Genomic DNA, 12,490 nt, shown 5'->3' with positions numbered 1-12,490 from the left:
TTGCAAAAATTCAGTTTACCAGAGAAGAATATTAATTGGATTAAAGCATTATATAAGGGACCATTGGCGAAAGTGACAGTAAATGGATATATATCAAAGCAATTTAATTTAAGCAGATCTACAAGGCAGGGATGCCCACTATCACCCTTATTGTTCACGTTAGCTATAGAACCACTAGCAGAATTGATAAGAACAGAAAATAAAATAAAAGGGATAAAAATAAAAGACAAGGAATATAAAATCAGTTTATTTGCAGATGATGTTATAGTATACTTAACAGAACCAGAATTGTCAATAAAAGAATTACATAAGAAATTGAAGGAATATGGAGAAGTGTCGGGTTACAAGATTAACGCAAATAAAAATGAAGCAATGCCAATGAACAATGCGGATTTCTCAAAATTTAAGAAGGAATCACCATTCATATGGCAAATGCAAGCAATAAGATACCTAGGTATACAAATAAATAAAAACCTTGGCCATCTATATAAACTCAATTATTATCCACTAATGAAAAAATTACAGGACGATTTAGAGCATTGGAAAGATTTACTACTAACACTAATAGGAAGGATAAACTGAATTAAAATGAACATTTTCCCAAGGATACAATACCTATTTCAGGCATTGCCAATACACTTGACAGAGAAATTCTTCAAGGAGTTAAATAATAAGTACTCTCATACAGTGCCAGGAACCAAGTGAAGCCAAAAGTGCATCTATGCATTTGCTCCAATCCCATACGGAATCCAAGAAAGAGTTAATAGCAGCTTCAAGTAGATTACAGTAACAATCACAAAGTCTGGACTGTTATTGGCAACATTAATCTCTGAAAGAAATCCTTTCACCCAACTGTTCCAGAAGTAGGCCAGTCTCCTCTTAACATTAAGCACAGCAATCTTACCGAGTTAGGATATTTTCTGCATGGTTTCACTAACTGTACCAGGAAGCAGAAATGGCAGCAAATCAAATTTCCATAGCAACTGTCTGGTCTTCTGAGGTTAAAGTTCCTGCTCTAAATGATATTTTCTATTCCTCAAGTTCATTATGCCACTTCTGCAATCCACAAAGGATCAAATGGAGCTATCAGCTGACCTGACCAGCAATGTATTTAGCAGAAGGCCAACAGAACATGATGCAATTTTACATGCAGGTCTAATTGAAATGGAAATCATAACTTGAATAATCTTCTTAATAAATATCCTATATAAATGGGATATACTGAATGTTATTTGAAAGGCAAATGCTGGACAGGATAGTGGGAGAACCTTCTGTCAGTGCCTGAGGAATATATCTCGCAAGATTCTACCAATAAATACTGAGCACATGTATTCTCTGTGGATTCGCAACTTCCAAAAAAAGGTCCAGATGAATTGTGCAGACTTGAGACACAAGGAACTCAGAACAAGGCACACCCTCTTCATTCAAGGGCTTCTCACAAACCGAGGCACCATCTTCAAAAACTTTGAGCACTTTAATCTACACTTTATTTATTTGGTACAACATTCATTAATCAATAGTTTTATGCATTTAAAATGGCTTTGGTTTCTGTCTCACTCCAAGAGTATGCCAAAACATTTGACAAATGCAATATTTATGACATGAGATCTTAAAGGATAAATAGGAGAAGTAGGGTTGGGGGAGGATGATGCAGGAAGTTGTGTACATAAAACTCCCAACTATTTCCAGGGCATCCATTTAGACCAAGGTGGGTGACAGTCCTACTCTGCCAATCCAAGAAATTGGTTCTGCTCCAAGTACCAAACAGAACAAATGACATGCAATGCTTAACTTTGCCAACTCTGATTCACATGTTACAAATGAGCATATCCAACAATGCCAGATGCAGACTAATCCTGTGATTTGCTGACACATAATCAAAGACTCTGCCAACTTGGTGCTCAAAAACACATGCATAAATCTCATAATATTGAGAGGTTTGTTATAAAAACGTCATATCCTTGTGTGGATTCCCGAAGAAAAAGGAAAGTGATGGAGAAAGACAGAGATGCATTTTTTCACAATTGATAGACATTTCAAAGCTTCGTCATATAATTTTTCTTACTGGAGCAAACCCTCCAAACAGCAAATCAGAGGGCAAATAACCCAACATACTTGGATTCTCATTACTGATCTAGCTCCAGTCATTTCCCATCTCAAGCATGCACGTACTTTATTTTACACAAAGATGCTGGGGAAATTCCACGTCTTGCAGTGTACTTTATGTAGCAAAGATACATAACTTACATTTCAGTGTTGATCTCTTCATCAAGGTACAAGCTAAACATAGACAAGTGCCTGAAGAAAATAGTAGGGGGTTGAGTGGCGAAGAAGGGCAGTGGGAGGAGCACAGAGCCACAGTAAGAGGTGAGAGGGGTGAGGGGAGCACAAGAGAAAAAAAATGACAGCTCTTTGTTGGGGGTAAGGGTGGAGATATCTGTGCGCGTGCGGTAGACCGAGAGGACAGGGTAGGGTTCAGAGTCAGGGCTCTGGTGTAGGCCAAGGGGAAGGTTCAGAGTCAGGTGCTCCCAGCTCCAGTGACCGGAGCTCCCAACACGGCTCCAATCCCTCCCCTCGGCAGTCAGCCGACAAGCGCACACCATAGCTCCCAATGCCAACTCCAAACCTTTCCCTCAACCTACCTGAACTGTGGGGCACAATTTGCTCTCATCAATAGCACCCTCTAAGGTCTGTGCCCCAGGGACTTGCCTAGTTGGCCTAATGGTAGTGCTGGCCCTAGTGCCAAGGTAGAATAGCCAGAATGGCAACAGGGTTAGTGGCATGTTCATCTTGTGAGATGTGAGAATTCTGGGAGACATGCCATCTCCCTGATAGCTATATCTGAACGAGGTGCATGGAGTTGCAGCTCTTTACAGACAGTATGAGGGAACAGGAACTGCAGTTGGATTATCTTCAGCTCAAACGGGAGAATGAGGAGTTAATAGATAGGACCTACAAGGAGGCAGCCACACTGAAATTGTAGGAAGCAGGTAGCTAGATGACTGTCAGGAGAGGGGAAGCAAAAGCAAGCAGGCTGGTAGTGCCGGGAACCCCTGCGGCTATTCCCTTCAATAGTAGGTATACTGCTTTGGATATTATTTGGGGTTGGGGGATGGGATGGGGGGTGGGGAGGTGGTTTGAAAACAATTTACTGGGGCAAAAACAGTGATCGGGTCTCTAGCACTGAGCCTGGCCCCATGGCTCAGAATGGTAGGAAGGAGAGCAGTAGCGATTGGGAATTCAATTCCAGCTCTCCACCCTATTCCCTCTCCATTCAAAGTCAACCCCCCCTTCCCGTTTGTTGCTGCTATCCACCTATTACCTTTTGCCTATGGGCTTATGCTCCTCCCCTGACCCTTCCTTCCATTTTATTTGGGTGCCTAACTATATTTTGCTCATATTGAAGGGCTCAAGCATGGTTATGTATTTCCATCTTTGTTATATAAAGTACGCTGTTTGACCTGGTGAATTTCTCCAGCATTGCATTTTTACTTCAATCTCTACGAATACCAGCAAATATCAGAGGGCATCTGTGCGAGGTGAGGTGAGAAGAGTTTAGGATAGAAGTCAGGGGTGTTTTTATTTAAATGTACACAGAGTAGTGTGTGCCTGGAATACATTGCTGGCATGGTGGTGGAGACTGGTACAATAGGGACATTTAAAATACTCTTAGGCGCATGGATACAAGAAAAATATAGGGTTATGGGTGTGAGGTAGGGAAGGTTGAGAAGATTTATATAGGTTGGCACAACATTATAGGCTGAAGGCCCTATACTGTGCTGTAATGTTCCATGTTTTAAGAACAAAGTCAGTGATCATTTTCTGTGGTCCAGCACCATCAAGGTCCCAGGGTGCCAGACTAGATAGTTTCAACCCATACCACAACTTTTTTGATCTAGTTCAAATCTCGAAGTGTGCCAATATTTTAAAAGATGTGGGAAATGTGTAACAGAATAGAAACTGGGAAGTGAACAGAAGTGCCCAATCTTCCCTCTGTCTCATCCTCTCTTCCCTCTCTGCAGTACTCCCTTTCAGTTGGTACTAGAACCTGAGCACGAGCCCTGTGGAGGGGCCAACCACTGCAGAGACAACTTAGCAGAAAAATGCATCCTCTGACTCAATGATGTCCCAATAACTTTATAGAAGTAGTCCTGACCCTGCAATTATATATTTAAACACAGTGAACAAAGTTCAACTTAGTAATGAGCTATAGACAGCAACTCTGGAATATTAAGTAGACACAGCTCCTCTGAAAAGGTAGTGTCTATTTTCAGTGGAGGCAATAGTGCTCTTTGCTAAATTCCAAAAGGGAAGAACATTTGATGAGAACATACAATAACTATAAACTGTTCACATAACTGTTGCAAAATAATTATAATCATTAACAATTTAACTTGCAACTGATTCATCAAAATGCTTAATGCACATCAACTTTATTGTCATCTGATTGTACAAGTACAACGCAATGAAAGTGTTCTCCAGTGCCAAATGTGGAGACACACACAACCAGACATATGCACAAACAATATATATGCAGGACAAGCATTCATATATACAAATAAATAAATAAATAAATAGATAATCACTACAAAACATTGAAAATATTCCAGTGCACATATTTTGGAATGAAACACAAAAGTCTATAGATGCTGCGATTGTATAAAAACACAGAAAGGCTGGAGGAACTCAGCAGGTCTCACAGCATCCATTTGATTTATAGATATATTACCAATGTTTTGGGCCTGAGCCCTCCTTCAAGATATGATTAAAAAGCAGGCAGGTGCCAGAATTAAAAGGCTGGGGAGAAGGGAAGAATGGGCAAGGGAAAGAGTACAGACTAACAGACAAATTGGTCTCTATGGTCTCATGCACTGCCAGACTGAGGCCACAAAGCAGGGTCTGAATCTGGTGCTGCCTGTAAGGATTTTGTACATTCTCCCAATATCTGTGTGGGTTTCCTCTGGGTGCTCCAGTTTCCTCCCACCCATCAAAATGTACTGGTCAATTGGGTGGCACAGAGCCAAAAGGGTCGGTTAATGTGCTGTATCTCTAAATTTAAATTTTCCTGAAACATCATCTTTCTTTTTGTATTTATTTCTACATGCTACAAACTGCAATTAAAAATGGGTAATTTTCATGTCAAGTTGACAACAATAATGGTTTCTTTTTTTAAATACTCTATGACAGAATAAATGGAGTTACCAATCAGTCAAAAGTGGTCTGACAAGACGTACCTCTGTGGAAGGCACGCACACTGTCTTTGAACTGGCAAGTAAGGATGATAACTGTCCACTCCAGTTCTCCAGCTTGGCCACCAATTTGCTGTTCTTCTGATGCCAAAGTCTCTTCACCGGCGGTCGCCATCTCTGTTGATCCCTTCACCTCATGCCACCCATTGCTCTTTCGACACACTGCACCACCAGATTTCAGCCTGGATACAAAGCAAAATAAATATCCTCATGAAAGGCAGCACTGTAAAACAAAAAGTAAAATAACTTCAGAAGCAATGAAATTTGAGAGAGAGATAACAAGCCAAGAGCAAGCACATGCAATTCCGTGCCCATTCATTTTCAGTGAAATTCAGATGATGATCTTTATTACTCCAGAAAAAAAAACCCACAATTAATTCACTTGTTTCTTTGAATGTTACGTGATAATACGTGGGAACCTGGGAAAGGTGATAAAGGCCCAGCACCCGAGAGGCCAACGCAGGTTCCCAGCGCGCTCAAGGGGATGTGGGAAGTGGGTCCCCGGCATGCTCACAGGGTCATGGCAATCAGCATCTGGTCTTCCAAACAACCAAATAGCCAAAGTGATACTGTATTCTTTTTCTCTTTGATCATGCAGTAAATTCACTTCTAACTCTTATAATGGGAACACCAGTTCAGTTGTGGGTGGTACAGTTGGTGTATCAGGTAGTGCAACACTTTTAAAGTCCCAGCGATTTGGGTTCGAATCCCACACTGTATGTAGGGAGTTTGCATGTTTTCCCCCATGTCTGCGAAGGCTTTCCCTGGGGACTTTAGTTTCCTCGCACCATTCAAAACATACCAGGGGTGTAGGTTGGTTGGGTATAGTTGGTTGCCATGGGTTTGTGGGCCAAAATGGTCAGTTACTGTGCTGTATGTCCATAATAAATAAAAAGTAAAGCTTTCAGAGTTAGTTTTAAGAAACCAAGAGCAGGAGTCAGCCATCTTGCCCTTGAAGCCTATTCTGCCATTCAATGAAATCATGACTTATCTGCCCATGAACTCATCTCTAACTTGTCCATTCCTCAGAGCCCTCAATTCCCCTATTCATCAAAAATCTGTGCCTTAAATACATCTAATGAGAGAGGCAAAATAAAAATACATTATTCGCAATAAATTATATACAAGACAGGAGGAAAAAAAACTGCTCAAGACGTTTACATTCAAAGTTTCAATAATACCAAGTAAACTATTTACAATACAGAAAAACTGTTAAAAACCTTTTACATAGTGTTAATGAACTTTTAACATTTTAGATTCTTCTCTGACTACCCCATTACCATCATTGTGGCACCTTGTTGCTTCTCCACCCCTCCGATAGTTGAGGGTCTTTCCCTCAGTGTCAGCCCCTCAGTGCCCAGTAAAGGGAGGACTCTAGACTGTGCATTCACTTTGGCAGCAGATCCATCAGCATATACTCCTGCAGATTGGAACATGGCAGTCGGTAGTATTCCTTCACCAACATCTCAGTATTATGAAAGACCAACAGGTTTTGGGCAGACCAAAGGGTGTCCTTCACAGAGTTGAGGACCTTCCAGCCGTTCTGGATGTTGGACTTGAGTGTGTCCCCTGGAACAGTCCATAAATCAGGGAGTCCTCTGTCATGCTTCTGCTCGGGATGTACTGTGACAGAGCTCCCTCGATCCCTCTGCACACACACAGTGAATCTACATTCGGCAAGGAGGTGGGTGACAGTCTCCAGTCTTCCACAGCTGCCCTAAGGACAATGTGGAGGGTGATGTTCCGGTTGGGCAAGAAGGATCTCACTGCCAGCCAGACCAAATCCTGGTGCTTTTTGTGAGCCCTGGTGATGAGGCATTCTGCCAGATGACCTGGACAATCTGCTCAGGTAACCATCCCACCAGATCCATCAAGTTTCTGCAGGACGTTCCATGCTGACAACTGCCTGATGGCCTTGTGGTCAAAGGTATTGTCCTGGAAAAACTTGTCCACCAAGGATAGGTAGTGGGGCAAAGTGCAACTAACTGGGACATTGCACAGCAGCCAGAGCAGGATAATTTTTTGCAACTCCCAGAACAGGTAGAACTTTAGCATGTAGTGGCATTTGGTGTCCCCTCATACTTTGATTCCACGCACAGACTGATGCAACCACACATAAAGGTGGTTATCAGGCTTAGCACTATGTTGGATACACCCTTGCCCCCATTTTCTGGAAACTTGTACATGGCAGTCCTTCGGATCCTATCCATTTTGGAACCCCAAATGAATCAGAAAACTGCTCTGGTAACAGCCAGGGTGGAGGTGTGGGGGATGGCCACCCCTGTGTCACATACAGCAGCACCAAGAGCACCTCACACCTAATGACCAGGTTCTTCCCCATTATTAAGAGGGACTGTTGCACCCACAGTCCTAATTTTTGGTTGGATCTTTGAAATTGGCTCAGACCAATTATTGTTGCACACCTCAGCCTCTCCAAACCAGTTCCCCAACATCTTCGGGTAGTCGTATCTGAATGAAGGGCATGGTGGACCGGTCAAGACAGTTATTGAAGAGCATTGTTTCACTCTGCATCTGGTTTACCCTGGCACTTGATGTGGACTCAGATTGTCTGCATATGCTGGTTGGTCTCCAGGCTGATCATGTATCCAAACAGAAAATGGCAATGTCGCCGATATACAGGAAGGCTTTGACCTGGGGGGCATGGCAAGATGGCGTAGGGAGCAGATGTGGAGTCCCCTCTCTCCTCAATTGAATATTTAAACCTGAAATTTAAGAACTGTTTAAATATTAAAATTGCTTGTTGTAAGTTTTACAAGTGTTTTAACAACTATAATGAGAGCCCTCAAAACTCAACCATCAAGAAAAACACATTTTAAAAGAGTTGAAAGTGCAGAAGAAGTGAGACCTACCTCACAGAAGGATCCCCAGAGAAAGATTTTGGAACACCTGAGGACTCCGAAGACCAGGTAATGCTGACTCCAGTGCCCTCATCACAAGATGGCGCTGCCGCTGCTTGTTCATCCGATGAACGGCGCGCTCGCAATACTGAGCGCGCTCTGGGCGGTGAGGAGCCCCTTGCGTGCAGGGGCTCGACATCCAATTGAGGTCTCGAGCATGTCGGAGCGACCACCAATGTGCCAAGCCCAGTGGAGGAAATGTCGGGCCCTGGTCACAGGGCTCAGTCCGAACTGAGCATGCATGAGGAATTGCGCATGCATGCTACATTGGAGTGGGCCATGACAAAAGGGTCAGGCCTTCCCAAGCGGCCCGAACGAGTCAGACCTGTGGGGGAAGGCCTGCTGACCTGAGGTTGGGAGGCCTGGGCAGCACTGGCAATGATGTCTACGTATACTACAGAAGAAGAGGAAGAGGAGAAAGAATATTTTGATGAAGACTTCAATTTAATACTGAAGGCTGTTAGATTCATGAAAGGTAGGCCTCAAATGCTTCAGAAACTTTCTGAAATCTCTAGAAGTCTCCAACGTTACAGTCTTTTAAAACAGTGCAGGTGGAAGAAAGCACTACAATTTCTGTATCAGAAGATTTTATGTGAAGAATAAGTTCCAATTTGCAGAATTAAGAGGTGAAGTGGCATCGATTAAGCAAGATGTGGTTAAATGTTTAAGATAAGTGAATGTGGTTCAGGGGGAAATTAAGGATATCAAATGATCATTTCATGACTGTACTGATACTGTTGATTGATATACAGAGCAGATAGACTATTTGGAACATTGTTTAACAGATTGAAAGGTGCAGAAGCTCAAGTTCATGCAGAAGAATGATTCATTGGAAAATCAGAGTAGACGAAATAATGTTAAAATTGTATGTTTGCTGAAGGATATTGAAGGTTCGGATCTGGTGAAGTTTTTTTGGAGATGGATACCTGAAATGTTGGGAGAGGATGCTTTTCCTGAGGGGTTGGAATTGGATAGAGTGCATAGACCGTTGTGAAGAAAACCCTTCCCTGATCAACCTCCACAGGTGTCTTTTGTTCATTGTTTAAGATATTAATACCGTGAATTAATTTTGCAACTGGCAATTCAGAAAGCTCGGCAGAATCGAGGTTCTATGTTGGTTCAGGGACACAGTTTTTTTTTAAATCCAGATTTAAGTCAAGATGTGATGCGCTGTCGGAAATAATTTAATCCGGTGAAAGGAGTGCTGTGGAAAAAGGGTTAATGGTTTTCTGTGTTGAAGGTTTTTTCTGGGGATTCACAAGTTGAATTTTTTGATGATGAAACTGATGCTTTGTTGTTTGCCAATTTTTTGCCTAATAAATCTTAGTGTTCTGAATTACAGAAATCCAAGCCTAATGGATCTCCTAAGCGTAATGGTGATGTGAATGGGAGTAGTAAGAATAATGGTCGAAATCAACAATTGAATCGGAAAGTTGAGGATGATCTGCCTGCTGCTGCTGCTGTTAATGTTCAAGGAGAAGTTGGCGGAGTTGTGGGGGTGGTGGATTGAATTAGATTGATATTTAAACAAAATTTTGAGATGTAGGAAATTCAGCTGGGGGGTGGGGGTTGGCACTGTAACTTCTGAAGTCATCTCCCACTAGTAGTTTTTACCACACCTGGTTTATAAGGGGGGGGGGTACAACTTTGGTGTTTTTTTTTCTTTAAAAATTTTTTTTAACTTATTTTTTCTTTACTGGAGCTTGAGTTTGATAGCGGGTTGGTTGTTTAAGGTTTTTTTTAAAAAGATAAAATAAGTAAATTGAATTTTGTGACTTTTAATGTTAAAGGGATGAATCATCCATTAAAGAGGAAGTGAGTTTTGGATTATATCAAGAAGATGAAAGTGGATGTTGCTTTCTTGCAAGAGACGCATTTGACCAAAAAAGAACATTTGAAATTGAAGAGAGATTGGGTCAGAAATGTATTGGCATCATCTTTTAATTCAAAAGTGAGAGGAGTGGCAATTTTGATACATAAGAGAGTACTTTTTATGTTGGACTCTGTTTATGAAAGTGCTGGAAGAGTTTTGAAGATGGATTGTAAATTGTTTTCTGAAACATGGACTTTATTGAATTTATATGCTCCGAATGAGGATGATGTACAATTTGTAAGTGATGCATTTTTAAATTTGAGTCAGTCAAATGAGAATATAATGGTAGGTGGGGATTTTAACTGCTGCCTGGATCTATTATTGGATAAATCTCCAAAAATTGTCAAGAAAACACAAATGGCTAAAAGATTGGGAGAAGTAATGGAAGACTTGAATTTGGTGGATATTTGGCGACGTATTCGTCCGACTGAGAAAGATTATTCATATTATTCTGCCCAACATGATTCATTTTCTAGAATAGATTTCTTTTTAGTGTCGGCTCATCTACAGGGAAGAGTAGATCTGGCAGAATATAAAAGTAAAATATTGTCGGGCCATTCATTATTGTTGATATCCTGTGAGATTGCTGTAAAGGCTGAGAGGAATTACCGTTGGAGGTTTAATGAAACGTTACTTAAACAACCTGAATTTGTTATGTTTTTAAAGGACCAGATAAAACCTTTTTTTGAGATAAATGAGAGATCAGTGCAGAGTAAATTTACATTGTGGGAAGGTTTGAAAGCATATTTGAGAGGTCAGATTATTAGTTATATGCCTAAAATGAAAAAGCAATATAATAAGGAACTTCTTAAGTTGGAGAAAGAGATTGAAGAATTAGAGAAAAAATTTCAACAGAGTGCAATGCAAGGTAATAAGATACAGTTAGCTAATTTAAAACTTCATTATAATAAGAAACCAACTTATAATTATGAAAAATTGATTTTGAGATCAAAGCAGCGGTATTATGAGTATGGAGAAAGCGCACATAAAGTACTAGCGTGACAGGTGAAAACGGAACAAACTTCCAGAATAGTTAATGCAGTACATGGAAATTCAGGTATTACTTATAAACCAGAGGAGATAAATGAGGAGTTTTGTACTTTCTATCAGAAATTATATACATCTGAGGATAAGGTAGATGTTGAACAGATTGATAGCTTTTTGTCTAGTTTGAATTTGGCAGTGTTGAAAGGGTAAGATGTAAGATTGTTAGATAATTTATTCACAGAGTTTGAATTGAAAGAGGCATTACAAGCAATGCCGACGGGTAAATTACCTGGTGAAATGGATTTCCATTGGAATTTTATAAGGAATTTCATGATGTTGTTTCCAGTATACATGGATATTTTGAGGCAGGCCACGGATACTGGACTATTTCCTGAATCATTCTCGAGACCATTGATAACGATTATACCAAAGAAAGATAGAGATCCATTGAAAGTTGGTTCTTATAGGCCTATATCTTAATGTAGGTTATAAGATTGTAGCAAAGGTTTTGGCTAATAGATTAGCTAATTTTTTAACCAAAATTAGTACATGGAGACCAAACAGTGTTTATTAAAAATAGATATTCAGTTGATAATATTAATAATTACAATAATCAATGCGTCCAGACAGCAAGTTAATCAACCAATGATTATCACTGTTAATCACTGGATGCTGAGAAAACTTTTGATCATGTAGAGTGGAAATTTTTATTTAAAGTGTTAGAAAGATTTAAGTTTGGGCCATTTTTTATAGGTTGGATTAAGGCATTATATAAGAATCCTTCCGCACAGGTGGGGACAAATGGTCAGATTTCTCAAGCATTTAATTTGTGTAGATCAACTAGACAGGGTTGTCCATTGACACCAGCCTTGTTTGCATTAGTAATAGAACCTTTAGTTCAAGTGATTAGACAGAATATGACAATTCAAGGTATTACAAATGGACAAGATGAGTATAAAATTAACTTATTTGCAGATGACGTATTGATATATTTATCTAAACATAAATATATAAATATAAAGGTTTTACGACCTTTACAAGAATTATTGGAATATTATGGGTCAATGTCAGAATTTAAAGTAAATTGGGAGAATAGTGAGATATTACCAATATCTGAAGAAGATTATTCAGATTGTAGGCAATTTACTAATTTTAAATGGTCTGAGAAGATTAAGTATTAAGGGTATTTATTGATAGGGAATTTAAGAATTTGTATATTTTAAATTATTTACATTTATTAAACAGGATTAAATCTGATTTGAATCGATGGAAAGATTTACCATTGTCATTATTTGGCCAAGTAAACTGTGTTAAAATGAATATCTATCCACGTATTCAGTATTTGTTTTAATCAATTCCATGTTTGGTACTGGGGAAATTTTTAAAAGAATTGAATAAGGCGGTACGTCTTTGTTTTATGTAAAAGGTAAATTATGAAGAGTATCGATGCAAAAGTTGACGTG

The 12,490-nt window shown here is 40.0% G+C and overlaps 1 protein-coding gene across 6 annotated transcripts in view; it reads right to left on the bottom strand.

The window, feature by feature from the left end:
* LOC138744586 (L-fucose kinase) overlaps positions 1 to 12,490 on the bottom strand; it is a 443,124-nt gene that overhangs the window by 377,248 nt on the left and 53,386 nt on the right. For 5 of the 6 annotated variants that reach the window (XM_069900973.1, XM_069900967.1, XM_069900972.1 and 2 more), the window contains exon 2: positions 5,235 to 5,431. In XM_069900973.1, coding sequence (XP_069757074.1) covers positions 5,235 to 5,431 — 197 coding nt within the window. Of the gene's footprint in view, positions 1 to 5,234; positions 5,432 to 7,790; positions 7,848 to 12,490 lie in introns of those variants that run through there. The other variant, XM_069900969.1, reaches the window with a different exon arrangement.

Source organism: Narcine bancroftii, chromosome 10, assembly GCF_036971445.1.
Source record: "Narcine bancroftii isolate sNarBan1 chromosome 10, sNarBan1.hap1, whole genome shotgun sequence".
NCBI classification, from domain to species: domain Eukaryota; kingdom Metazoa; phylum Chordata; class Chondrichthyes; order Torpediniformes; family Narcinidae; genus Narcine; species Narcine bancroftii.
The sequence above is the reverse complement of the archived record's forward strand: the minus strand, read 5'-3'. Positions and strand labels throughout refer to the sequence as shown.